We start from the raw sequence: 27,974 nt of genomic DNA, 5'->3' as shown, positions 1-27,974 counted from the left end.
TTTACATTCCTACCAACAGTGCAAGAGGGTTCCATTTTATCCACACCCTCTCCAGCACTTAATGTTTGTAGATTTAAATATATATATATATATATGTATATATATATATTTATTTATTTATGGCTGCACCGGTTCTCTGTTGTGGCAAGTGGACTTCTCTCTAGTTGTGTTGTGCACATTTAGTTGCCTCGCAGCATGTGGGATCTTAGTTCCCTGACGGGGCTTGAATCCATGTCCCCTGCCTTGCCTGGTAAAGTCTTAATACTGGACCACCAGGGAAGTCCCTGTTTGTAGATTTTTTGATGGTGGTTGTTCTGACAAGTGTGAGATGATACCTCGTTGTAGTTTTGATTTGCATTTCTCGAATAATGAGTAACATTGAACATCTTTTTATGCATTTGTTGGCCATCTGTATGTCTTCTTTAGAGAAATGTCTACTTAGGTCTTTACTCATTTTTTGGTTGGGTTATTTTTTTTTTTTTAATACTGAGCTGCATATTCTGTTTGTATATTTTGGAAATCAATCCTTTGTTGCTTTGTTTACAAATATTTTATTCCATTCTGAGGGTTGTCTTTTCATCTTGTTTATGTTTTCTCTACCATGTAAAAGCTTTTAAGCTTAATGAAGTCCCATGTGTTTATTTTTGTCTAGGAGGTAGGTCAAAACGGATCTTGCTGTGATTTATGTTGAAGAGTATTATTTTGTCTAGGAGGTGGGTCAAAAAGGATCTTGCTGTGATTTATGTTGAAGAGTATTCTGCCTGAGGTTAACATTTGAATCACTGGACTCAGTGAAGCAGACTGCTTTCTGCAGTGTGAGTGGGTCCATACACTCAACTGAAGATCTGAACAGAACAAAGAGGTTGAGTAACGGAGTTCCTCTAGCATGATTGCTGAGCTGGAACACTGGTCTTTTCCTGTCTTCAGACTCAAACTGAAACACTGACTCTTCTTGGGCCTCAAACTTTCTAGCATTTGAAGGAACCATACTACTAGTTCTCCCAGTTCTCAGGCCTTTAGTCTCAGACTGGAACTGCAACATTGGCTCTCCTTGGTCTCCAGCTTGCCAACCGCAGATCTTGGAACTTAGCCGCCATAGTCACATGAGCCAGTTCCTTAGAATATAACTCTTTCTCTCTCTCCATGTAGCCTGTTGGTTCTACTTCTGTGAAGAATCCTCACTAATCTCCCAGGGGAAGGACATAGGACAAATGAGTGCATTTAGCACATAGGTGCTAAATGAGAGTTCCACAGTACTTATTTAATGCACACCAATATGGTGCTTTGGAGAGGCAGGAGCTACTATTAATATCCTCATTATACTGATGAGGAAACTAAAGTGCAGAGAAGGCAAGTAACTGGCACAAGGTCATACAGCCAGTTAATCCTGGATCTGGGATGAGTTATCTGGAGGCTAGGCTCCAATGCCTGAGCTCTGAACCACCATGCTCTGCTCTCACAATCACATCTTCTACTCCTGATGTGATCTGTCCTGTCCTCCCTTTGAGGAATATCCTCTCTATTACCTCAGCTGATTCACGTCCCACCATTCAATTGCCAGACATCCATGGTGTCCTGGGTGTTCTGATCAGCTCCACCCCTGGCAACCTCAGCCAGAAAGGCTTTCACCCTAGGCATTCCCAAGCACCTACCTTCCCTAGTGTCCACCCCAGCCTTTGTGTCTCTAGCCCTGGTTGGCTGGGGTCAGGAGAAGTTTATGATGCACCTGGAGTCTGGGGAGCACATTTATCATGAGGGGTGTCGGGGAGGAAAGGGGAAAAAAGCTTCAGCTTCCCTGTCAGTCCCCAGTGGTCTAGGGACAGGTGAGGGCTGCTGTTCTCCTGGAACCTGAGATCTCTTTCCCAAGGAGCAGAGTTATAGGCTGGTAGATCCCCAAAGGACTTTAGGAGGACCTAGTTTAACCCACTTGCCCTGCAGATGAAGAAAATGAGACCCAGATTAAGAGACTTTATTCCCAAGACCACATTGGAACAGGGGAGACTTCAGAACTCCACACTCTATCTTATTTGGAGCAAAGACCTGAGGTCTGGGCTTTCTTCTTACTCTGCAGCAAAAAGCTGTTGGCTAGCTGGCCATCTTTCTGGACTCCAGAGGGCTTGCCTGAGCCAGGGGGACACAGCCTGGGGACGCAGCCTGCCTCCTCATTTCCCAGAGACTTATCTGTCAAATGGGATGGCTCTTGAGAATGGGAGCCACAGGCTGAACCTTACCTCTCCGGGTGAATCTCTGGCCTCCCAGCTCCAGGTATCTGTGCAGGGAGGTGAGGCAGGGGCCTTCCAGGTAGGCTTTGTCATACTCAGCATAGCAGCGCTCTGTCTGCCACCAGCTCTTGGTCCACAGAGCCATGGGGTTAGCTGTCACCCAGTTCAGAGTTTCCATGTCCAGTGACAGGTGGTCTTGCCCATCATAGCCAAACAGCTAGAAGCTGTTGGAGTGGCCATCTTCCTGGATCTCACAGCCAAACATGCGCTGAGTGCTGTGTATGCCTGTGAGTACAGGTAAGAAAGTTGTCACTAGTGGGGACTGTGGGTCAAGTCCCTGAGAGCCAGGGAGAAGCCCACCACCCACAGGGATGTCAAAAAAGTAGAGGGACGGGGCATCATCATTTAGATAAAAATCTCCCAAGTAATTTTCATAAGCAGCCTGGGTTGAGAAACCTGCTAGGCTTCTCATGTGGGACAAACACCCCAGTTCATAATTAGACACATCCTTATATCACATCCCACACTATGTGAAAGTTGCTCAGTCGTGTCTGACTCTTTGCATCACCATGAACTATACAGTCCATGGAATTCTCCAGACCAGATGCTGGAGTGGGTAGCCTTTCCCTTCTCCAGGGAATCTCCTCAACCCAGGGATCAAACCCAGGTCACCCACATTGCAGGCAGATTCTTTACCAGCTGAGTCATCAGGGAAGCCCACCTGTGGGTGTAAAATGTTCTCAACAGTAAGACTAAGTCATGCCATGCTTATCCCGGGGGCCCTTGGCTGATGCACAGCCCTTCTCAGTCTCAATCCTTTATATCCTTTGTATCTACTGATTCTGAGGCCTCTGGGGACCTGAGGCTTTTAGTCTGGGCATTTGGGTATCCAGGCACAGACAGGGACGGTGTTGTGTGAACAAGCTGTGCTCCATAAGCACTTCATTCAGAATAAGCAGCAGCCCTGGTGGTGGGCTCAAGCGCACTGTTGCTGAGAAGGAGAAGCTGAGGCGGTACCAGAGGGCCTGGGGGTACTGCGTGAGTGAGGATGAGGCAGGGAAATCCTCTCCCCATCAGCTGAGTTTCAGAACCCAGGTTAGCTAAGGGGCAGGCAAGGGGTTAGGGGGAGACATCATGGGCCCCCGGCTCCTATGATGCTTGCTGCACTGTTCTGAGGCCCTGAGGCCCCTGCTGGACTGTGGGGGAAGTGGACTGAGAAGAGCCAAGTGTCAGAGGCTTGCCCCACACCCTCTGACAAGCACAGCTGCCCGGAGAGTGAGTGTGCAGAAGGTGAAGGAAGGAGCATGGGGCTTCCACCCAACGCACCGGTGCTGTGGTTGTGGTAGCCCATCTCTATCCGCGTCTCCACCTGATGAATCTCTGCCCATTTCCTCTGCTTCTTGGTCTCGTCCTCCCAGTATGTGGCATTCTTGGATGAAATCCATGGAGCCTGGGGCTCAGCTTTGTCCATACGGCTGTCATACTGGATAAAAGGCTGATCATCCACGTAGCCTACAGCCACAAACTTAGGGAGGCTTGGGCCCGGCTCGGACAGGTACAGGTAGTGGTAGCGGAGGAAGTGCGTCCCTGTGGAAACACAAACTGGTCTTGGGTTCACATAGACCACCAGGGTCTGCACCAGGCCTCAGTGTGCTGGGTGAGGTTGGCTGTAGAAACTTACCCAAGAGAATTCATCACGAGCAAGAATGTGTGTGCGTGTGCTAAGTTGCTTCAGTCATGTCCAACTCTTTGCAACCCCATGGACTGTAGTCCACCAGGCTCCTCTGTCCGTGGGATTCTCCAGGCAAGAAAACTGGAGTAGGTTGCCCCTCCTCCGGGGGCTCTTCCCAACCCAGGGATTAAACCCGAGTCCCTATGTTTCCTGCACTGAAAGGTGGGTTCTTTACCACTAGCGCCACCTGGGAAGTCCATTAGCAAGAGTGAAGAAGTGAAGTGAAGTTGCTCAGTCGTGTCCGACTCTTTGCGACCCCATGGACTGTAGCCTACCACACTCCTCCGTCCATGGGATTTTCCAGGCAAGAGTACTGGAGTGGGTTGCCATTTCCTTCTCCAAAGGATCTTCCCGACCCAGGGATCGTACCCGGGTCTCCCTCATTGTAGGCAGACACTTTACCGTCTGAGCCACAAGGGAAGTCCTATTAGCAAGAGTAAGCACTAGCAATTTCAGTGAAAAAAAATATATAAGGGCATCCAAAGAGATTAAATATAGACAGCACCAGTTGAACACTGAGGCCAAAGTTCACGTATTACGGCTTATGGACTTTATTCTCAGAAAGCTTCTCAGCTCCTCATGCAGGGCCTACTTACTCATACTTTGTATTCATCTCTAGTGAGTGTGATTGTCTGGTTTCCAATTTCTCACAAAAAGGGTGGGATATTTTTAAAAAGTTGGTTGCTTGGGAGCTCAATTGATATGGTTAATTAAGCTTAATTCATTTCCCGGACATGCTTGAGAAAGGCTGGACATCATTCTTAGCTTGAACCATTACTGCCAAGCTGGTGGCACCTTGACTCCATTCCCCACTCCCTTCTGTTCCCACAGCAGACATTACTGTGTGTTAGTCACTCAGTCGTGTCCGACTCTTTGTGATCCCAGGGACTGTATCCCACCGGGTTCCTCCGTCCATGAGATTCTCCAGGCAAGAAACCTGGAGTGGGTTGCCATTTCCTTCTCCAGAGGATCTTCCAACCCAGGGATCAAACCCAGGTCTCCGGCATTGCAGGCAGATTCTTTACCATCTGAGCCACCAGGGAGGCCTAAGACTAGTTGATCTCTTATCTCTTTGAGTCCAATGCTGCCTCTCTACCATAACTCCAAACTCATTGATTTAACTTGGTGCTGGAGATGAAATCTACTTAGCAGTCAGTCCTGACTCAAGCTATTTAAATAAGCGCTGTATGTTAAACTCAGGTCACATTTCTGAGATATCCCTGGCTTACTTTCGTACTTAACTTCTAAAAAACTTTTGCTCAGAAGTTTTTATCCCCTAACACTCCTGTCTCTGTGTTATTTTTCTCCAGAGCACTGGAGAGAGTATGCATTTGCACTGACTAGAGAGTACGCATTTGTTTGTCTTGTTAATGGACTCTTGCCTCTGCAGTGTCAGCTCTCCAAGGGCAGGGATTCCTGTTAGATTGTTCTGTTTCCCCAGCACCTAGAACAGCTTCTGGCATACAGTGGGTGCTCATTGGTTGAACATTCACATGTGAAAGGAGTCAAACACATCTCTATACTCACTGCTCTCTTTTTACTGCCTCCTTGTTACTTCAGGCTATACCAAACTCTGCCCAGGTCCTCTGTACCTGCTGTTTCTTCTGCCCCAGGCATCCCCCTTTCTGTTTTCTCTCAGCCACTCTCCACACCTCAGGTTGCAGTCAGGCATCCCTTCCTCCAGGAAGTCCTCCTGATTTCAGCCTGATGTCTCACAGAGGGATCTCAAGAGTGCCCTGTGCTCCCTGTGAAACTATGGATTTCATGAGGGTGGGAAGTCCATCTGCCCTCTATTTACCCAGGGCCTAGCACACAGCTGGAAGTTGCTGTACTGGACAAAAAACAAGAACATGAATGGTATGAGGATAATCAAGAGTTGCCATTTTTGGAGTGACCATTGTATCTGCACTGGTTTAACTCCTCTTCATTCACTACCTTACTTCATCCTTACAATAAACCTAAGAGGTCAGTGTGATTGGCCCCATTTTACAGATAAGGGAATCAAGGCCCAGGGGAGACCAAGTGTAGTACTCAAAAGCATGCATTAGAACGAGGGCAGCCCAGATTCTCTCCCCAGGGACTGCTGCCTTTTTCTAAACTGAGAAAAGGGATGCTCTCTTATCATGCCTGGAGAAACCTCCTCATGGGAGGCAAGAGTGGTCAATGTTAGGAGTGTTTGAGTGAAGGGTTAATCAGGCCTGAACTGGTGTGGGCCTCCTGGGAGATGACTGAATTATCTCTCATGGTGCTGTTTCCTTGCACATCTTTGAGTTAAGATCAGTGTGGGGGTACTCCTGTGCTGGCAGCTGCGAATGGGCACAAAGGTCTTTGGGGGAGAACAGAGGCTATGATTTCTCCATGTCAAGGTGATCCACTCACTCCTTGGCTCTGATCTGCAGCAGCTCTACCTGACCTGGAAGTGAGGGACAAAAAAGATCCTGTGTCTTTGGGTAGCTGCTGGGACTCCTGGGTAGTGAGGAAGCCGTACAAGCTGGGCCTCCGGTCCTGCCTCCTTCTCCACAGCTCAGAAAGCATAGTGGGGTAGGCTGAATAATGCCCCCCAAGATATCCCTGCAACTGTTGAATGTTAGTTTATACGGTAACAGGAGTTTTGCAGATTAAATTAAGGGTCTTGAGATGAAGAGATTATCCTAGATTGTCTAGGCAGGCCCTAAATGTGTCCTTAGGAAAGGGAGGTAGAGGGAGATTCCAAGAAGGTCAGAGAAGGTGATGTGAAGATGGAGCACAGAAAGATGCAGGAAGGCACTATGCGCCAAGAAATACAGTTCTAGAACAGGCAGGATAGGCCTCCTCAAAAAGGGATTTCCTTTTAAAAGACAGGAAGGAATAGCCATTTAAGGATCCGACAGTATTCCAGGTCTGCAGAGGGGAGAGCCAGTGCAAAGGTCCCAAGTTAGAAGCGTATGTCAGGTGTCCTGAGGCTGCTGCAAGAAGGCAGGGAAAAATAAAATGGTGCTGTGATTCAGTGTAGCAGATGTGGGGGTGAAGGAAAGGGCTGAATTCTGAATCCTTCCCAGGCTTGTCCAGATCCGGCCTGGCCCTCCTTGCCATGAGGGCTCTGGTTCCTGGCATCTGCTCTGCCCTGGACTACTTACCATGGCCTATATCCTGGCATCTGGTACCCATCCTGGGAGTCAGGGACCTGCTTTTTAGGACAAGTTCATGACTGTGGCCTGCCTCAGTTGACTTTCAGGTACTGCTTCCCATGTACCCAGTGAGGCACCTGTCACCCTTCCCTCCCTGAAAATCCCACCAGTTTCTGCTCTGCCTACCAGATAGTCTTGAGAGTCCAGCTTGCTCTCTGTGGGGGCTCACACACTGCTCATTGCCATTTTTGCCTAGGAGAACGATCTCAGCTGGAACTAGACTCCCACCTGCTAACTGGACCCAAGTGGGATCATCATGCCTTGGGCTGCAGCCCAGAGTGAAGCAAAAGCAGCTGAGGAAGGCCACCTCCCTGGCTTTGGAGGCGATACCACCTGCCAGGCTGGGGTCAGTGCCAGGCACTGTGGGACCAAGGCAGGAGGAAGTGGGGGCTACACGGCAGGCATCCAGCAGTATCTACTCCTGCAGTGACATGGCCTAAGGAAGTTGCTACATGCCACTGTTGTTTCAGGGCCTGCGTGAACATTAGTTTTCCCCCACTTCCACCCTAACTCTCCGCTGCTGTTCCTAGTCTCTTGGCCACATGGCTGGTCTTCAAAAAGAAGCAGTCCTGCGTCCCATTAGCCTAGCCTCCTTCTTCCTCTGGCCATGGTTGGGGAGGGAGGAGCCAGCCCCTTTCCCACCCAGGCCAGGAGACTTTTTTGCATCTGCCCCACCTCCCCTATGATCCATATGGCACTGCCAGTCCCTAGCTGCATGGCTCTGAGGAAGTTATTTCAATTCTCCAGGCCTTGGTTTCCTCATCTGTAGGCAGGCTCAATTAACTGACCTGCTCCACAGTGCTTGAGCATCCAATGAGATAATGAACATAAGGAAAAAGTACAGGCATGGGGCAGGCTTCCCAGATGGCTCAGTGGTTAAAAAAAAAAATGCCTGCAGTGCGGGAGACTCAGGTTAAATCCCTGGGGCAGGAAGATTCCCTGGAGAAAGAGATGGAAACCTACTTGAGTACTCTTGCTGGGGAAATCCCATGGACAGAGGAGCCTGGTGGGCTGCAGTCCATGGGGTCACAAAGGGTCAGACGTGACTGAACGACTAAACAATAGGCATGGAGACAGCACCTTCTCAGGCTCAGTCCTTCCCTATTCTGAAGGGAGAGGTGGCCTTGGGAAGGAGAGAGCTGGAGTTTGGGGTGAGGTGGGGAAAGATGCTTGGGTCAGCTCTCTGGAGGCCAGGTCTCAGCCCCTGGGACACTGTCTGGAGGCCCTGGCCTCTGTATCCTCATCCTGGCAGAGTTTCCCCACCCCAAGACAGTCCTCCAGATTCCTAGACAGTGGACACGGCCTCCTCCAGGCAGGGGGCTCCTGGCCTCCACCATCCTATCCTTTCTTCAGCAGGCGGGCAAGGTCTTACCTCTAGGCCATGACTTGTTTTCCACCTTCTGCTGTGCCAGGTCTGCCATCACCACCTTTGCCATGGAAACTGGGTCATCGGCCAAGAAGGGCAGCCCCCAAGGACTCTCTGCAAGGGGAAAATGGAAAAGGATAGTATGAATCTTAAGGCATAAACATCCTTCCCACCCTTGTGTTTGCTGGGAGAGATAGTATGGAATGACAACAATGAGAGGTACATTGGAAGGGAAGAGGAACATGGGGGTCTTGCCTCAGGAGTGATGGGAAACTTCCCCAGCAGGCAGGCACAAAGCCAGGAGAGCAGCCAGGACTGGGATGTCTCCATCTGGCTGCCTAACACCACCCGGCAGCTTTGACAATCCTGCCATTGACATGGATTTAGTTGGTTTGGAGGTAAAGGAGGGCTGGACACTGGTAGGCGTTGAAACCTCCCAGGTGATGCTCATATGCTGCCAGAAGGAGAACCCATGCACTCCTGCCTGGCTCGGCCCTGCCCCGCTGCTCAGCTAGGCAACCCTGACCTCTCCCTTTGCAATATTACTCATTTGACAAACATCTGTTTGTTGTTTAAAGAACACTGGAATGGGTTGCCATTTCCTTCATTAAAAAAAAACAAACAGATTATATATTTAATAGGAGAAATGGAACATGCATATACATCTTTGGAGAAATACATATTCATTTTCTGAGGACAGATGTATATTTAGTATATGAAACAGAACACCCAGATACAGAAATCCTCCCCTACATTTTTTACGTTCAAGGACATTTATTATACCATTATTTTTTAAAAATTAATTTAATTGGAGGATAATCACTTTACAATATTGTGCTGGTTTTTGCCATACATCAACATGAATCGGCCACAGGTATACATGTGTTCCCCCCATCAAACCTGCCTCCCACCTCCCTCCCCACTCTATCCCTCTGGGTTGTCCCTCTTCATGCATCAAACTTGCACTGGTCATCTGTTTTACATATGGTAATGTACATGTTTCAGTGCTATTCTCTCAAATTACCCCATCCTTGCCTTCTCTCACTGAGTTCAAAAGTCTGTTCTTTACACGTGTGCCTCCTTTGCTTTGCAGGTGAATTCTTTACCACTAAGCCACCAGGGAAGCCCTGAATCCTCCTATTGCATTCAAGAGCCTCAACTTGGAGGAAAAAAATAACCTCTTTATTTTCACTAAGCTCTAGCTGAAGTTTGGCCCATCTTCCATGCTGAATGGAAGTTCAGCAGGATTAGCAGAACCTGTGCAGTGGTGCATGATAGAATCCACAGATGTTTTCCAACCACAAGACAGTGGTTTCAGACACCTGTAAATATGCTTTACCCTCAATACTTACAAATTCTGGGAATTGTTGCTATCTAATGGCTGATTTTAATGTGTTATCTTAGAAGCACATATATTACATATCACAAATTTATATTTATAGCTAAAAATTTTAATAGCTTATAAAAATATAATTTGGATCCTTTGGAATCATATGTATTTCACTTATGTGTAAAAGGCATTCTGAGACAAGGCCCAAGAACAAATATGGTTAAAAACTGAAAAAAAAAAAAAGGAAAAAAATCTCCGAATCTGGATCCCAGTGTTGCCCCCTAGCGTCCTTTCCGGGCCCTATTTTAAATCTGTAAATCGTACATTTTGAATTTTCTACAGCCGAAATGGCTTCTTGTACTTGAAGCCTTTAGTACAGAGCCTGGAATAAAGGACATCAGCTATTATTACTGCCGTGACGGTGGACACTCCCGGTCTGTGCTAATAATCTTCAGGCCTCTGGGCATTTAGGATGGGTGGTGCTCGGTGGGGGTGGTCGGGAATCCGGCAGGGGAGGGGCGGGGAGAGGATCAGCCCTGCAATTCTGCGTGCAGAATGAAAATTGGAAAAGGATGGAAATTCCCCGCCAAGTCAAAAAAATCCTTGCTGCTCCCCTCATCCGCTACCTCAACAAGGAGTTGCCCGGGCAACCCGAGATAACCTCTGCAGGGAGCCAGGGAGACCTATAGCGATGGGCAGGTGCCTCGTCGAGCAAGCAAGCAGAGGCTTGTGCAGATTCCAAGGCCGCACTCAGATTCCTGCCCTCGAGGAGCTTTTCCCCGGGGCCATCCTCGAGGACCAGGTCTGGGAGCCGAGTGCGAGCGGCGTCCTCCATACGGGCCAAGGGATCCCCGGGAAGCTGTGGCCTCGGCTATCTTGGGTCACCTCTCCGACTGACCATGCTCTCCTCGCCTCCAAACCCGGAATGGCCTCTGTATTCTTGGAGGATCTTTCCCTAGCAGCGCCCCCGGCCCCCGCCGCCCCGGGTTACCTGCCGCGCCCTTCAGCACCGGTCCGGACAGCAGTAACAGCAGCCGCAGCAGTGGTGGCGGCGGCGGCCGCGGGTGCCGCGCCCTCCCGGATCTCCGAGGCCACCTGGTCGCCAGCCTCACGCGCCGCCCGAGGGCGCCGGTCCCCGGGGGGTCCGCCTGCAGTTGTGCTAACGCCGGCCCGTCCCCTCCCGGGTGCCCGGCGGGTGAGCGCTCAGCTCCCTCTGGGCCGCGGAGGGTGCGAACCCATCCTGGCTCAGGCTCAGACGCTGACCAGGTTCCGACTGCGACGCCACCGCACCCCTGGGACCCCCCCGCCGCTCCTCGATGGCTCCCTCTGCTGGGCCTCGGATGAAAAACAGGCACCAAACCCCATCGATTAATTGTGAAATACAGCCTTACAGCCTTTCGTGTATACCACCTCACGAAAGGAGATCAGGTGGCGAAGCTCAAGTTACAGCCGTCTGGCAAGTCGAGAGGTGTCTCCGACAACTCTGTAGTGATTCAAAAACTCTTGTGGTTTCTGCTGGGGACCCAACCGCTCCTGCTAACCTCACTGAGCTTTCTTACCTCCATCCATCAGGGACGAAAGGCTAAATCTCAAATAGAAGTTAGTGAAAATAAAGGTTATTTTCCTTATCTGGGTTCACAGAACCCCTGAATTTTCACCAGGGACTCTCATATTCAGACAAATGGTTTTCAGCCCAGCATTCTCTGATATTGGAAAATTCATAGGGAGGGCTCTGGTGATCCTGATTGGGGTTAGTGAGGGGAGCAATTTTCACATCACAGGGAGGGAGCAGGAGTGTCAGATGTGCAGTCCTGTCTGGGGACCACCACACAAATGGTGTCCTGCCAGCTAACAGGAGGAAAAGAACCAGACTGTAATGATCTGAGTCTAGAATACAATGTTTGTTGAGTTTTCATATTGTCAAAAGAACACATGGAGTGAAAAGAATAGAGGAAGGTGGGCATCAGAAAGTTTAAGCAAATAAAAATATGTATGTAAAGGAAAAAACCTACAAAATTAATGAATCTGCATTATGATATGATTATTATATTCACAAAGATTGTGACATAGCTGCAGACATTGTTGTTTTTCTCTTGTTCAGTGATGCCTGACTCTTTGTAGAGGACTATACCTCTACAGACTTCCCTTTCCTTCACCATTTCCCAGAGCTTGTTCAAATACATGTCCTTTGAGTTGCTGATGAAATCCAACCATCTCATCCTCTGTCACTCCTTTCTCCTCCTGCCCTCAATCTTTCCCAGCATCAGGGTCTTTTTCAATGAGTTGGCTCTTAATGTCAGGTGGCCAAAGTATTGGAGTTTCAGCTTCAGCATCAGTCCTTACAATAAATATTCAGGGTTGATTTCCTTTAGGATTGACTGGTTTGACTTCCTTGCTGTCCAAGGGACTCTCAAGAGTCTTCTCTAGCACCACATTCAAAAGCATCAATTCTTCAGTGCTTAGCCTTTTTTATAGTCCAACTCTCACATCCATACATGACTACTGGAAAAACTATAGCTTTGACTATATAGACCTTTGTTGGCTAGGTGATGTCTCTGCTTTTTAATATACTGTCTAGGTTTGACATAGCTTTGAAAGTTATTTTTCTTGATAAGCCAGGTTTATTTGGGGGGCCAAATCAAAGAAATCAACCCAGTTAGCTTTGGTTTGTTTCAAGGTGTAAAGTAGGATAACTAACTGTCCTGGTTTTAGTATTGAAGGTTCTGCATCCCAGTAGACCCGTCAGCCATGTACAAACCAGGACAGTTGGCTATAGGGCATGATGGGCCTGTAACTGTCATTTTTGCTTCCTTTGTACACACTGAATCTTTCAGGAAGGCAGCTGTGCTGCAGATGAAAGAGAAGTTGTACTTTGTGCTGTGGGGTACTTTACCAAGAGAGGCTTTCTGTAGAGCTGTGTTACCCTCAGGGATACTCCAGATTGTCCACACTGCATACTCAGATCAGTCTGCATTTATAGCTGTCATATTTACAGAAATTTTTTGCATACATGTAACTCCCTATGTCATCAGTTTATTTTGTATAGTCAACTAAAACATTTAACTATTCAAATACATGCTATTATTTTACATATTGTAGTTTAATTTTTAATACTTTTTGTTATAATTACAGCACCACATTGACTCCAATTTATAATTCTGTGGGTTGTTGTTCAGTCGCCAAGCCGGACTCTACAACCCCATGGACTGTGGCACGCCAGGCCTCCCTGTCTCTCACCATCTCTCAGAATTTGCCCAAGTTCATGTCCATTGAGTCAATGATGCCGTGCAACCATCTCATCCTCTGTCACCCTCTTCTCCTTCTGCCTTCATAACTCACAGCCTTGTTGTGGCAAAGGGGCTTGGGTAACTCAATGAAGTTATGAGTCATGCCATGCAAGGCCACCCAAGACAGATGGGTCACAGTGGAGAGTTCTGACAAAACATGGTTCACTGGAGGAGGGAATGGCAAACCACTTTAGTATTCTTGTGGTGAGAACCCCTAAACTGTATAGAAAGGCAAAAGTTCTATGGGTATACAGATTAAATTATCTTTGAATTTCTCTTCAGAAAGAAAATGATGTTATAAAATGTTTGTAACAAGGAGAGATATTCTGATGGGGCTTTGATACCCACCACTGGTAAGACTTGGATCCTGAGCAGGAAGAGGGGTCAGGCCCTTAGAGGTGGTGAGAATTGACCTGGTTCTTGACAAAGGGGGCAAGGAAGATGAAGGTGTAGGATCAAAGGCAATTCTGGGCAGGGAAATGCAAGTAGAGTGGTGTGTGGGGAGCAGTGGGAAATGGGGGGGGGGTGGTGGAAGGAAAGATCACAGAGCTGAGGGTTGCTGGGGGCCTAATCACAGAGGGTCTTGAGTGCAGAACTAAGGAATCTGCATGCTGGCCTCAAGGTGTAAACAGTCAGATCCAACCATCCATTCAACTGCTCTGCAGCAGGTACTTGGCACAGGCAGGAACCAGGTAAGGTTACTGCCAGGAGAAAGTCCACAGTCTGGAAGAAGGTGATTTACATTCATTATCCTAGTAAACAGCCAACACCAACGCATAAGTAACGGAGGATGGATCAGACAGGTCCTGGTCCAGACCCTTTACTTACAGCTGCCGTTCATTCCACTCAATAACCTCTGAGGCAGGACCATCATTATTTCTCCATTTCGAAGATGGGTAAAGTGAAGCAGATTGAGGTTAATTCAGGCAGCTTGTAAGAAGCTGAGCTAAGATTTGAGCCCAGGCAATCTGAGTCCAGACTCCAGGCTCTCAAGCACTCTTAAAGTGCATAAGGACCACAGGGCACTCTAAGTGCTATGATAGAAGTTTAGAGGAGACACTGGAAGGGATTGGCCATTGCCTAATGGGAATTTACAGTGAGTACTGACAGCTGTCCCTGGGTCCAGGTAGAGGGTAGGACACTGGCTCTGTGAGGGAGGAAGAGAAAGACCCCAAGAGGCCATCCTCATCTAGCAGCCCCATGGGAAGGGCTTTCTGAGAGGTCTGGGCACCCATCCAGCACCCTGCTATGTACTTGCTGCTCACCCTGGGATCAGCAGTGTTTCTAGAATTTCCCCTAGACCTCCTCTACTTGCCTGGTTACTTAGTCTTGGTTCAGTGGCCCATTCACCTAAGGTCCTTGTTTTAGGGACATTGGCCAAACTCTTCCCCATCCCTGGCTCCATTCTCTCCTCTGGATCTCCGTCCAGACATCCAGGGATGATTCTCCATCAAATACTTCTCATGAGAGCTGAGGGCTGAATTCTCCTGGAGGTGCATCTGAGACCCTCAGAATCCCTGATCCCTTGTTGTAGAACAGCTCACCATCAGGGCTGAGCATCCAGACGCTGGAGCAGAATCCCAGGTCTACTCCTAGAAGGATGGGAGGCTCACCGTCAAAGTTAAGTTGTCAAAATCAATTACCTTCTATCTCAGTCAGTTAATACAATAATCAACAATTCTGAAATTAGCAACATTAGCATAAACAACATTCATTACTTCTGTGGAGTGAGTCTGGGCCAGGATTTCTACAGCCAGGACTTCCACAGGCTCTTGTAGTATATGTTGGCTTCTACAGAGAGAACCCAGGCAACCTGGATTTCAGAGGACCTCATTTGATTGCATAAACCCCTTGTTAAAGGAAGAAAGGAAAACTTAAAAGCTGAGATTAAGCATGGACAGCTTATAAGACACTGTCTCTTTAAGCAAAGCGAGAGTGATTGATGTGGGTTTTGCAGAAGCACAGTGCTCGAAGGTTGGGGATTTTCAGAGTTGAGAGTGTTTACTTTCAGGGCTCTGGCTGACCGGCTGACTTTTAGAGCTGTGGTCACAGGGAGAATGGTTATAGTTTGGTGATCACACAGGTTGTAAACAGCTTCTGGTGGTTTCTTTTTACCATGGCTACATGGTAAAGGCAGTGAGAGCTTTTCAATTCTCACCCTTCACAATTTTATCCTTCACTACCCTTCATCCACCATAGGCTCCCTGATCAAAGTCTTCACTGCTCTGGCCTGAGATCTTTGAGGAGAGAAGGAAGAAAGAAAGTTGGTGAACAGGTGGGGGAGCATTGCCTGAGAGCAGGAAGGAACCTCAGAGTGCTCCAACCTGGAGGTCTTGCCCTCTCTCACACCTTTCCCACCTTTCGAGGTCTGCTTAACTCACCTTTAGAGTAAAATGAGGCAAGAGAAGAGATACTAAAGGTGGTCCAGGTTCACAGTCAGGAAGGACCCTGGGGTATGTATGGGGCTGGAAGGAGAGAGAAGAGTGGAAATGGATGAGGACTCCAGGCCAGTAAGCATGAGAAGCTAAAATGACCATGGTCCTGGCAACTTTATCTGAGAAACTTGCTTTATGGTAGCAAACCCATGTGTGCGTGCATGCTAAGTCACTTCAGCCATGTCCGACTCTTTGCCATCCTATGGCCTGTAGCCCACCAGGCTCCTCTGTCCATGGGATTCTCCAGGCAAGAATACTGGAGTGGGTTGTTGTGCCTTCCTAACCCAGGGATCAAACTCACGTCTCTTACATCTCCTGCACTGGCAGGCAGGTTCTTTACTACTAGCTCCACCTGGGAAGCCCAGCAAACCCATGAAGAGGGTGCTGATGGAGGGAAAGAGAGGGCTACAGGTGGGATGCAGGGTGCTGGAACTTCCTGCCAGAGGGTCTTAACATCCACACCTTGGACCAGGAGGAGCCGCATGGGGTACCCAAGTTTGATTAGGCCTTTTATCCTTTCCAGGGTGAGAGCACATTCCTTGTCCCTGTTCCCCCCACCCCTTATTTCTGGGGGGCAAACCCTGAGCAAGGAATACTTGTAGCCTATGGCTTCTGCTCTGGGAACCCAGAACACCTGGGTTTTCACACTTGCCATCACCCTGCCCTTGGAGCCTGAGACTTCTCTCTGTGAGGTGAGGACTCCACTCTACCCTTGCTTGAAATGCTTCACCTGGGTGGCCTCTACTGCCGGTCAAATGACTCTTCTATACATCTGATCTTTGACGTTCTGGAAATTCACTAACTGCAGAGATAAACTGTAATATGCTGAAGAGTTTAGCAAAGAGTTTTGCTTAGAGAGTGTTAAAAACCACAAGGAAAGGAAGGAAGGTTGGTTAGCTGAGATCACACACATTTGAGTGTGGGGTGCACAGCAGGTTCTCCATCATGTTTGGTGCTAAATTACTCTTACTTTGAACTTTCTGTAAAACATGATGATATTAATGGAGCTGTTCCTTATATGTCAGTGGAGTTACATGAGATTGATTTGTGGTGACTTCAAGTTTTCAAAAAAGGCTCCAAGAAATAAATGCAACTTGTCCATTAAAAAATTTACCCTCATTTTCCAAATGAAGAGATGGAGATATATATGGGTGCCACTAGAAATGGAATCAAGACAAGTGCTACATGCTCTTGCTTAAAGTTAATTTTTTCAAAGTTAATCTTCAGCCCTTCCTGTAGGAGGACAACCGCTGCCCAGGAGACAGTAAGGCCCCAGTAGACCCTGGGATATCCTCAGCGTCGTATCCCCAGAAGCCCTGCATGGGGAAGTGCTTCCACATTTGGTGAATGAGGTGTTGATATTGTGGATGCACAGCCTCTAATCACTGGAAAAGCAGTGAGCAGCACAGCTTAGCCATCAACTATACAAGGGCACAGTGGGCTGCCATGATGAGGGGCTGGAGGGACAGGTACCGGTCTGGTCCATAGGCTTGCTCTTGTCCTTTAGGAACTTCTTCATGGAACCTCTTCATGGACACACTCGTGCTCCAGTCCAGACTTTGCTTCTCAGTGGCCATATCACCTCCCAGTTGTACTTGGTAATGAGAGTGACACGGCAGACACTGGTCTCTAAGTTAGTCTCTAAGTGATGCAGTATCCTTCACAAACTGGCAAAGCCCTTGGATGCTGCCATCAGCCAGGATCTAGAATCTGCCCATGAACTGGAGAACATGGCCCTGGAAGGCTCCAGCCTTATTATGGTTTCTCTGGGGCAGGAGGTAGGATGGGGTGTAAGAACCCAGGGAGGCTGCCTCACAAGACTGGCTTTCTGTGCAAAGCCTGAGGATCATTTCAGGTACACATGAACTTGTTTACAAAATAGAAATAGAGACACTGATGTAGAAAACAAACATGGTTACTAGGGGATGATGGGTGGGGAAGGGATAAATTGGGAGATTGACACTGACATACACACTACCATCAAAATGATAGATGATGGATAAGAACCTGCAGGACAGCACAAGGAATTCCACTCAATGCTCTTAATGACCTGTATGGGAACATAATCTTAAAAAAAATAAGCATGGATATATGTATACATATAACTGATTCACTTTGCCGTACACCTGAAACACAATATTGTAAATCAATTATACTCCAATGAAAATTTAAAAATAAAACCAGAAGGTTCTTCCCGGGTGGTCCAGTGGTTAAGAATCCACCTGCCAATGCAGGGGACATGGGTTCGATCCCTGGCCCCGGAAGATTTCACAAACTTCAGAGCAACGAACCCCATGTGCCACAATTACTGAGCATGAGCACCTAGAGCCTGTGTTCTGCAGCAGAGAAAAGAAAGAAAGAGCTAAGTCGTGTCCAATTCTTGGGATCCCATAAACTGTAGGCTGCCACACTCCTCTGTCCATGGGATTCTCCAAGCAAGAATACTGGCGTGGGTTGCCATTCCCTTCTCCAGGGGATCTTTCTGACCCAGAAATTGAATCCAGGTCTCCCACATTGCAGGCAGATGCTTTACTGACTGAACTACACAGAAGAGAAGCCACTGCGATAAGAAGCACCATAAAGAAGCCCTGCTTGCCACTACTAGAGAAAGCCTGCACAGTAATGAAGACCCAGCACAGCCAAAAAAAAAAAAAAACAATTAATTAAAAAAGCAAAAATAATGATGCATATTCAAACACATCGTCACCATTAAAATTTTATTATTAATGAGAATATTTACTAGGTGGAAAGGTTTTGTGTTTATTTAATATGCAAAATAAATGTTAAAATGTAAAAAATAAAGCCTGAAGACCCTTTCAGGATATGCAATTTGTATTTGTGCTTTTTGGTACATTGAACATGGATAGCTGGAAGCTCTCTGAGTCTATTTTATGATTCTCTCCTCCACACAGTGCTTTTATGTGGATTGCCCTACTTCCGGGCTGCTTCCACCACTCCAACCTTGACAGCCTATTCCTCCCCAGGGTACCAGCACTGGTCAGCCAAGCAGGGGATGTCTTGCTGTCCCCTGACCTGCTGGGTGAGATGAGTAGTCCTGGACCTCAGGTCTGGGGTCTCTACAGGGTGATGACGTGCTGCTTCCTGAATCACTCACCCTGGCTCTCACTGAAGTAGCCCATCAGGATATGCAGGCAGTCTTGGAATCAGCGTGACTCCACTTTCCAATGCTCAGTGTCAGCCTGGGTGACCATTAGGTCCTCTCGGCACATGAAGGCACTGTACTCAGGGATTCTGGGGTGAGCCTGTGATACCACATGGCAAGAACAGCAGAGAGTGGGATCCTCGGAGGGGAAGAAGTTCCTGTCTCTAGGTCATGATGGAGCTCAGTTGTCTTGACTTCACTGGTTCAAGCCTTTTGCATGATCCCCACTTTAGAGATGAGGACACAGAGACACAGAGAAGTTAGTCTTCTGCTCACGATCACAGAGCTGGGAAGCAGATGGACTGGGTCGGAAGCCAGGCTGTGAGGTTCCAGAACACACATAGGGTCCCTGCAAATCTGAAGGGAAAACCCAGTGATCTTGCCACCACACTCCCACCCTTCATAGGCTCAGAAGCCCTGGGATCCAGCTCTGGGTTGGTCCTTGCTAACTGTGTCACTTGAACAATAGTCTCTGCAATGGAAATACTAAATCTCTTTGTGAGGCAGGAGAGTGGACAGTGACATGGCCTGGCTGGGACTGGAAAAGGTGGGAATACACAGGGCTGCACAAGAAGAGGTATGCCATGTCACTAGTAGAAGAGCTGGGCTTTAGGGCTTCTTTGGGAAGTAGGGATCCTGGGCTCCACAACCCTCTACATCTTACTGCACATAAAATAGGCTCAGAAGGAAATGAGACAGGGAGGGGAACAAAAGCCATACTAGGCGGGTTTGGACAAGGGGAAGCAGATGACAAGGGCCAATCCAGGTTCCTTCCCCTAGAGATGGTGCCTTCTCAGGGGCCACTAACTTGATCTTGAATTGCTTTCAGCTCCTGAATTCTCCATCCCCAGTACCCCCCTAGTGTGGGAAGTGCTGTAAACCCTCAAGAGATGATAAAATAGAGGTGACCTGGGAAACCTAACTGAGGTAAGTTATATCTGGGAGGAGGAGGAGGGTCAGGGACTAGCCAGGCTTATTTGGGAATGGCATTCTAGGGACAGATTCATCATCACTGGGAAAGAGTCTTCCAGATAGGGGTGTCCTGGAGACCTAGGAACAGGTGTTGACAGTGGAATTTTAGAGACAGCCACGGAAACTAGCTGCTGGTTGGAGGAGCTTGAGCCCAGGATGGAGTAGAGGAGGCACTACTCTGCTTCACCCAAGACCCCTTTTCTCCACTGGACCTTCCTGGACCCTCTGTCATGTTTTCCAGGTGATGCAAATGAGGCAAAAGTTGGGAAAGCAGCACCTTCCTTTCTCGTGTTGTTAAGTGTCTGCGTCTAGCTGGTCTCTTGGTGCTGTAGGTGCAACAGGGGTGGCAGCTGGTGTAGGGAAAGTGGCAGGTGTGTAAGCAAGTGCTTTCTAAGTGTTAGAGCCAGCAGGTAGTTAGAAATGAGCAGGGTAAAGGGGGGCCATGAGCCAGGTGGCAAGAAACCATACATCTTGTGGTGACAAGGGTCCTAGAGGCAGACAAAAGAGGCAGAAAGGTGGGAATCTCTAGCGACAGACTGTAACTTTCTGCTCACTATGCCCTCATTACAATAGAAGTAGCTTTGCAGATAAGAATTTGCCATCATGCATTGACACCAGGACACTTCCAATCAAGACCAAATATGAACAAAAATCTCTTCTCACCTCCGGAAGGTGGAACCATAGCAGAGGGACTGCTGCTGCTGCTGCTAAGTCGATTCAGTCGTGTCCGACTCTGTGCGACCCCATAGACGGCAGCCCACCAGGCTCCGCCGTCCCTGGGATTCTCCAGGCAAGATCACTGGAGTGGGTTGCCATTTCCTTCTCCAGTGCATGGATGTGAAAAGTGAAAGTGAAGTCGCTCAGTCGTGTCCGACTCTCAGCGACCCCAGGGACTGCAGCCCACCACGCTCCTCCGTCCATGGGGTTTTCCAGGCAAGAGTACTGGAGGGGGTGCCATTGCCTTCTCCGCAGAGGGACAGGAGAGAGCTATCAGCCCTGCTCAGCCATTGGTCGGTGCCGCAGTGGGCCCCTCCCCCAAGCAAGCAGCTGTCAGTCAGCGACTCAGTGGTTCCACAACTGTCAAAGGGCAATCGGCAGTGATCCTGCTCAGCCATTGGTCGGGGAGCAGTGGGACTCTCCCCCCTTCTGTATAAAACGAACCCAAATGGGTACTGAGGAGAGATGGTTTGTTTGTGTTTGTTTACTATTTATTTATGGCTGTGCTGGGTCTTCATTGCTGCGAACGAGCTTTCTCTAGTTGTGGCGAGCAGGGGCTACTCTGTAGTTTCGGGGCTCAGGCTTCTCAGAGTGGGGGCTTCTCTTGTTGAAGAGCCTGGGCTCTAGGCTGTGTTGGCTTCAGTAGTTGTGGCACCCCAGCTTAGTTTCCCCTTGGTAGGTGGAATCTTCCCAAACCAGGGATCCTACCTGCATCCCCTGCACCGGCAGTGGATTCTTAACCACTGGACCCCCAGGGAAGTTCAAGAGATGGTTTTTTGGTAATCTGCTATCTTCTTGGTCTGTTGGCTTTCCAATTAAAACTTTTATTCCTGTTCCAACAACTTGTCTCCCAATTGATTGGTCTGTCTATTTTGAGAGAGGCAGAGAGAGCTTGGGCTCGGTAATAGAACTAGGATGAAAATCAGGAAACACGATCCAAGACCCCTCTTTCTTCAGTGACTATTCCACCCAACCATTTTTATACCCCGTATCACCAATTTGCCAAAGGAACTCAGGGCAGTTATTCACATGAGCCTGCTCACTCTTCCTTCTGAGACTGTGCTATCGCTTCATAAATCCTCACTTTGCTTTCTTGGCCTCCATGTCTTGTCTCTAAACTCTTTCTGTGATAAGACACACATAGCATTAGTGGCACAATGCTATTTACACGAACACAAGGTTGGATTTATCATCCTCTGGCTCAGGAATCATTCTTTACTGATAGAGGGGATGCTGTGGAATGTGGGTGACTGCAGTAATAACTAAGAGCAACTGCCTGAGATGACAGTTTTGCCTGCAAGGACTATTTTACTACTCTAATACAGAGTCTATGTAAATTGGTTTAGATAATGAAGAAAGAGACTGAAACGAAAATCCTTCCCAGAGAGCTGGGGGGACCCATGCAGACCTGATCAGACTACAGCAGACTGTCACTGACCCACAGATTCCACTCTAGTATTAATGGACAAGATGCTGGGTCATCTGAGAGGAAACTGGGCCCCTCTCATTTCTCAGCCCTGTGCTGAGGCCAGGCCTGGATCCTACACTATTGGGTGCAGGACCCCTTGGGTTTGTGGGACAAATGCAAGGCTGGCAAGTGAAGGGGTGCAGATCACACCTCCTGGAGAGGCTTAACTCTATCCTTTGAGCAGCTGTAAGCACTGGAGGCAGAAGAATAACAACTGATTACAACTTGAAGTTGAAGTCACTTGTGTTGTTGCCCTAAGTCTGCCTTCCTAATGTTGACTTAAAAAATAGTCACCATCTAAAACTTGAGTTATGTTTTTTGGTGGGAGTTTTTAGGACTTCAAGCTTGGGAGACATCATCTCAAGCAACCTGAGAGAACTGCCTTGAGGAGGTTGGGCCAGAAGGAATCAGGTTACACAGAAGTTTGCAACAAAAGGTAGGTAGTCTGAACATCAAAAGATTATGGTTAATTAAGGAAAATCAGATATCTCAAGGAATTTAGCACTGTTTTATGTATAGGAAGATGCAAGAATCTGGGTTCACTAAAATAATTCATTTTATATGCAACTCAGCTATCTGTGGCCAGTATCCTGTGTTTTTCACATCCCCCTTTCCCCTAGGTGCTCACTGTGGAGAATGGCTGATGGCTGCCAGATAGCAGGTATTGTGCTTCCTGGGCACCCTCTGAACTCAGAAATTCACATTTGGAGGTCTGGAATTGCTGAAGGCTGTGACATCCTTGTTTACTGAAATGGTGGGAAATACTCCATTGCTCACTAAAAACTATCTTTACTTCTCAAGAACATTTGTATTTACGAACATGTCAAACACACATTAAAGTAGAAAGAAGAATATAAAGACCTCTCCTTATACCAACTGTTCAGATTGTATAACCTGCATTTTCTTTACCTTGATGCCCAAAACTCCACCTTTGTGCACTGGTGTCAAACTGAATCTTGGAGACAGAGTTTTGGGTGAAATAGAATAGCTTTATTGCTTTCCCAGGTAAAGGGGGACACAAATGGGCTCAAGCTCCTCAAAACTGTATCTTTCAACCTGGGAGGATTTGGTGGAGTTTTTATAGCAATGGTTCAATGGTAAGATTGCTAGTAAAATTAGAGTATGTGCAGTGCCTGCACATTCTTTTAATCTGGTCTCTCAGATAATCTCTTCACATGCTTCTGTGGTTCTTGAGGTTATCAAACTGTGACCTTCTCTCTGGAGTGAAGAATGCTCCATCAAGTAGTTAACATCTTCCATTCGGTGGGAGTTTTCATTTGGCAGAAGAACTTAAAGATATATTCATAAATATCCCTTCAGGGGGAATGAGGACCCTGCCTCAAGGCTGCACTATTGTTTCTTGACTGTCTCCTACCTTGTCCTCTTCAGTCACATCTGACTCTTTGCAACCCTATGGACTGCAGGCTCCTCTGTCCATGGGATTCTCCAGGCAAGAGTACTGGAGTGGGTTGCCATTTCCTCCTCTAGGGGATCTTCCCCACCCAGGGACTGAACTCACATCTCTTAGGCCTCCTGTATTGGCAGGCGGGTTCTTTACTGCTAGCGCCACCTGGGAAGCCCCTTGTCCCTGCATTCCCTCCCTTCTCTGATTTTTATTGTTCAGTCACTAAGGCATTTGTCTTTCCTATCAGCTCAACATTTCAAATTTTACTGACTGAAATGTGTCCATTTATGTGTTAATTCATATGATGGCTGAAATGCGTCCTTCTCATGAAAGAGCTACATGTTCATTTACAAGTTCAAGAGGGTTATGGTTCAGTCACTCAGTTGTGTCTGACTTTTTGTGACCCTATTGACTGCAGCATACCAGGCTTCCCTATCCTTTGCTATGGAGTTTGCTCAAGCTCATGTCCATTGAGTTGGTAATGCCATCCACTGAATAGTAACTGTTTGAATCTGCCCTTTAAACTTAGGGAAGGTCTTGGAGGCTGAGTGAAACCTATTTTCTACAAATAAGAAATGGGGGACACAGATTTTGTGCCCAGGAGCCCCTAAGGGTCCTCCATGTGAAGAGGAAAAGTTAAATTTTACATAACCTCCTGCTCATTCTGCCTCTGTAACTCAGCTTGTTCCTTGCAAAGTCTGGGTCACGTGGGTCACGTAGTCTTGGAAAGTGGGGACTTAAAACAATACTAGGAAATGGAGCTTATCTCACTCACCTCTGTCCTGCTCTTTGGAATTGTCCAGTCCCTGCCATCCTGCTTAATCATGCCTGTCCATGTAAAGGTCAGGCATCCCCCTCCCCATCTTAACCACTGTTCCCGTGTGCGTGAAACTCCTTCGTTTAGACCAGTCTATTAGCAGCTAGTGTTGCCCACTATGAAGTGAAGTGAAAGTCGCTGAGTCATATCCAACTCTGCGACCCCGTGGACTGTACAGTCCATGGAATTCTCCAGGCCAGAACACTGGAGTGGGTAGCCTTTCCCTTCTCCAGGGGATCTTCCCAACCCAGGGATCGAACTCAGGTCTCCCACATTGCAGGTGGATTCTTTACCAGCTGAGCCACAAGGGAAACCCACTATAATCTGTCTATAAAAACTCTGTAACCCCTTTGTTCAGGGCTCAGAGCTTGCAGTGGTAACTCCTCTGGGCCCACCGGTGTAATAAACCTGAGTTCTCCAGCTCGCTGAGGGTGGTGCTTGGTTTCTCGGTTACTGGTTTCTGAAACATTTTTGGAGGCCCCAGCAAGATGCCAACCACGCTGGCCCCTTGAGTTGCCAGACTGGTGGCTTGGCTAGGCCAGAGTGGAAGAACCCCAAGACGAATGAGGAGGCACGCCACCCAACAGTTTTCTGGGTTCTCTTTTGGACTGGCATTCCGACTCTTCAGACGGCTGAGCCCTGATGGGACTCATTGAAGTGATGACCAACTCACCAGGAATGGCCACAGGATAAGGTCCCCCCAAGGGCCAGTCCCCAGTCAGATCCTACCCCACCGGGTAGAAGAGGAGACTGATCATCTCCTTGGAGCTCCCAGGAAGGGAGCATCAGATAGAGAGACCTAGGGACTCAGGAGAAGGGAGGCATTGCGATAACCTCTGAGTGATTGTGTTTGCGATTGATGACTGAAGGGAGTAAGAGCAAGCTCCACGGTCCTCGGACTATGGAGCCTGAGAGGGTCCAAAACCTGTGTCTGTGATGACCTGATAAGGCTAAAAGTCAGTGCCAGTCTCTGGGGGATTCTATCCCTCCCTATCAGGCTGGTCGGGTTGGGGATTTATACCAGTCTGCCAGTGCTAAGAGGCATCTTAAATCTCCCTCAGGAGAATGGCCAGGCAGATGAAAAATGAATGTGAACAAGTGTGTGGCCTGATTTGCTTATGCTTCAGGCTCGATTGTGTGGCTTCATGGCTACGGAGTCTGAGCTGACCCTAACTTGCGGTTCTGTGGTGACCTCATGGCTCAAGGCGGTGTCTGCCTCTGGGGAGACCCTGTCCCTCCCTGTGAGACAGATCCAGATCAGGGGTTTATACTGATCCACCAACGCTAAGAGGAACCTAAGTTCCCCCCTGGGATGCAGCCAAGCGGGCACCTGAATTGTTTCCTCTCTTGAGGGAGCACCCACCCTTGTTTGTCTCTGCAGCACCGACTCAGGGCGGGATACACAGGGAGGGAGGAATTATTGATTACTGTTTATCCTTCCATCGACTGACTCCTTGAGCTGATATCTAAGAGATTAGGTTTTCCTCGAAACCCTGTCAGGTGGATTACATTGTCAACATGAGGGGCAGTTCCTCTAACCCAACAGTTTTAGATTTCATGATAAAGAACTTTAAAAAGGGCTTTGCTGGAGATTACGGAGTCAAGATGACCCCCAGGTAGCATCGTAATTTATGCGAGCTCGATTGGCCGGCCTTTGATGTTGGATGGCCGCCAGAGGGCACTCTTGACCTGCCCACCATCTGCGCATGCATGATCCAGGACATCCAGATCAGTTTCCCTACATAGACTGCTGGTTTCTGATTAGCACAAACCCTGCTAATTGAGCAAGATTTTGCACAAACAGACAGGGACAGGGTAGGGTATTTGTGGCCCAACCACTCATAAGGAAGAAAGAAGAAGGGGGGGAAAAAAATCTATATTATAGGGAGAACTGGCAGAAGATCCACTGCTGTCCCCACCATACATTCTCATGGCTCCACAGGCCCTGGCACAGCCAGCGCTGGACCCATTGCAAAACCCTGTACCCTGCACCACCTCATGAACAAGACTCCAGGCCCGAGCCGGTAGGGAAGCGGCTCCACTCGGCCAAGCAATCTAACCAGCTGGCTGCGGCCTGTCAGATGCCGCTGTGGGAAACAAGGTCCTCAACAAGTGTATGAGGATGGCTCAGTCCAGCCTGGTTGCTCCATCCTCTATTACCAGCCCTTCAGCACTGCTGATCTAAATTGCAAGCACCATAACCCAGCATACTGTGATAAACCGCAGGCTATGACTGACATCCTAGAGTCCATTTTCTACACCCATCAGCCTACATGGGACAACTGTCATCAGTTCCTTATGTATCTTTTGACCACTGAGGAAAGGCGATGCATCTCAACAGAAGCCCAGAAATGGATCCGAGGACAAGTTCCTGCAGAAGTCTTAGATGTGGAAGGATGGGCGCGAGAAGCGATGCCAGAGACGAGACCTTGTCAGGAAGCATTTAACAGGAGGCTTCCTGTGTGCCGTTTTGGATCTGTCAGGAATCCTCTGGTCCTTATTAATTCTTGAATATTCAGGAATTAAGAGGAGAGGCACGCCTTTCCCGCTTTTCCCAGGGCTGAGGAATCCAGGCATTTCCTTCCTTAGTTTTTCCATATGGTGAAAAGTAACTATTTACGACCCTCTTTTCATATGGATTGCCTCTATTGCTCCTTGCTTCCTTGGTAAACTTGTAAAGTCTGGTCTCTTGATCTTTATCTAAAGAAGCTACTGGCATATATACTCTTACAGAATTTAATAAAGCACCTTTGCTCCATCAGAGCTTAGGTCCTGATGTCTTTCCTTCTCTCTCTCTTTATATATATATATACATATACATATATCTATTTCTGGCTGATTCCCTGGAGCGCAAAAGCTGACTGCGTTAACCCAGGGAATATTTGTCTCTTTCCTTCTTTCACTTTCTCATCGTCGACTCCGCATCACCAGGTTCTGGTCCATTAAAGGACCAACAAGACCTAATTGGGATTTCAATACCTGAGAAGGACAAGAAATCCTGAGCCGCCATCATGATGCCATTCTCCATGGACTTCGATTGGGAGCCAAAAAACCCATCAATATGTCCAAAACTACACTGATAATCTAAAAAGTGTGTGAGACCCCCACTGATTTCTTTGAAAGACTGTGTGAAGTGTTCCTGACCTACATCCTGTTGGACCCTGAGACACCTGAGAATCAACAGATGATTAATGATGCCTTTGTGGCTCAATCCTGTGCAGACATCCAATGAAAGCTCCAAAAGCTGGAAGGCTTTGCTGGGATGAATGCAACGTGGCTCCTCGAGGTAGTAAATAAAGTCTTAGTGAACCGAGACCATGAAACTCAACAAGAAGCGGATAGAAAAATGAAACAGAAAGCAGCCCTGCTAGTAGCGGCATTGAGGAGCTCAGATCTAGTGAAACAGATTGTTCCCTCATGGAAAAAGGAAACTGAGAAGAGACCACTACTATGCTGTGACCAGTGAGCCTATTGCAAAGAGGCCAGACACTGGAAGAATGAGTGCCCCCATCTCAGAGGGACATCTGAAGGGTCAAAGAAGTTCAGTCAACCCAACAAAGGAAGGTATCAGCCTGAGCCGGCCATCTAAAACCTTATTGGCCTGGTTGGAGCAGAATCAGACTAGCGAGGACTGGGCTCCCTGATCCTGGGCCCCCGGGAGCCCACGGTCACGATGAAAGTAGGGGGCCAAGAATCAATCACTTTTATGGTGGATACCAGAGCTGAACACTCCATGGTAACCACAGAGTGGTTACTTGTGGCTCCCTTCACAGGCTGAACAGCAGCTATTGTTGGGGCCACAGGGGATATGGCAGCCTGCTCATTTTGCAAGGCCCATTTGTGTCAGCTAGGGGGCCAGCTCGTGACTCATAAATTTCTGTACTTACCGGCAT

The 27,974-nt window shown here is 48.0% G+C and overlaps 2 protein-coding genes across 2 annotated transcripts in view; both read right to left on the bottom strand.

Annotated features, from left to right (window-relative positions):
• The window catches only part of LOC122440005 (H-2 class I histocompatibility antigen, alpha chain-like), an 8,918-nt gene extending 6,518 nt beyond the window's left edge, over positions 1-2,400 (bottom strand). Inside the window, exon 1 of the mRNA XM_043465699.1 lies at positions 2,232-2,400. Coding sequence (XP_043321634.1) covers positions 2,232-2,400 — 169 coding nt within the window. The remainder of the gene's footprint in view (positions 1-2,231) is intronic.
• Positions 1,955-27,974, bottom strand: LOC122440883. The gene is made up of 7 exons (XM_043467563.1): positions 27,969-27,974; positions 26,077-26,168; positions 24,477-24,614; positions 10,809-11,152; positions 8,494-8,601; positions 3,549-3,809; positions 1,955-2,507 (listed from the first exon to the last, which is right to left on the bottom strand). The coding sequence occupies exons 1-7, from the start codon at positions 27,972-27,974 to the stop codon at positions 2,440-2,442; spliced, it is 1,017 nt and encodes a 338-aa protein (XP_043323498.1). The 3' UTR covers positions 1,955-2,439.

Source organism: Cervus canadensis, chromosome 4 (assembly GCF_019320065.1).
Source record: "Cervus canadensis isolate Bull #8, Minnesota chromosome 4, ASM1932006v1, whole genome shotgun sequence".
Taxonomy (NCBI): Eukaryota; Metazoa; Chordata; class Mammalia; order Artiodactyla; family Cervidae; genus Cervus; species Cervus canadensis.
Note: the sequence above shows the minus strand (reverse complement) of the source record. Positions and strands in the feature narration are given on the sequence as shown.

Bases quoted from the DNA above. Each gene is read 5' to 3' on its own strand.
- LOC122440883 (XM_043467563.1), bottom strand. The intron at 24,615-26,076 runs GTGGTGCAGGGT...ACTCTGGCCTAG, and splicing joins CCTGGAGTCTTGTTCATGAG to CCAAGCCACCAGTCTGGCAA. The intron at 8,602-10,808 runs GTAACCCGGGGC...TTCCCCTTGCAG, and splicing joins GGTGCTGAAGGGCGCGGCAG to AGAGTCCTTGGGGGCTGCCC.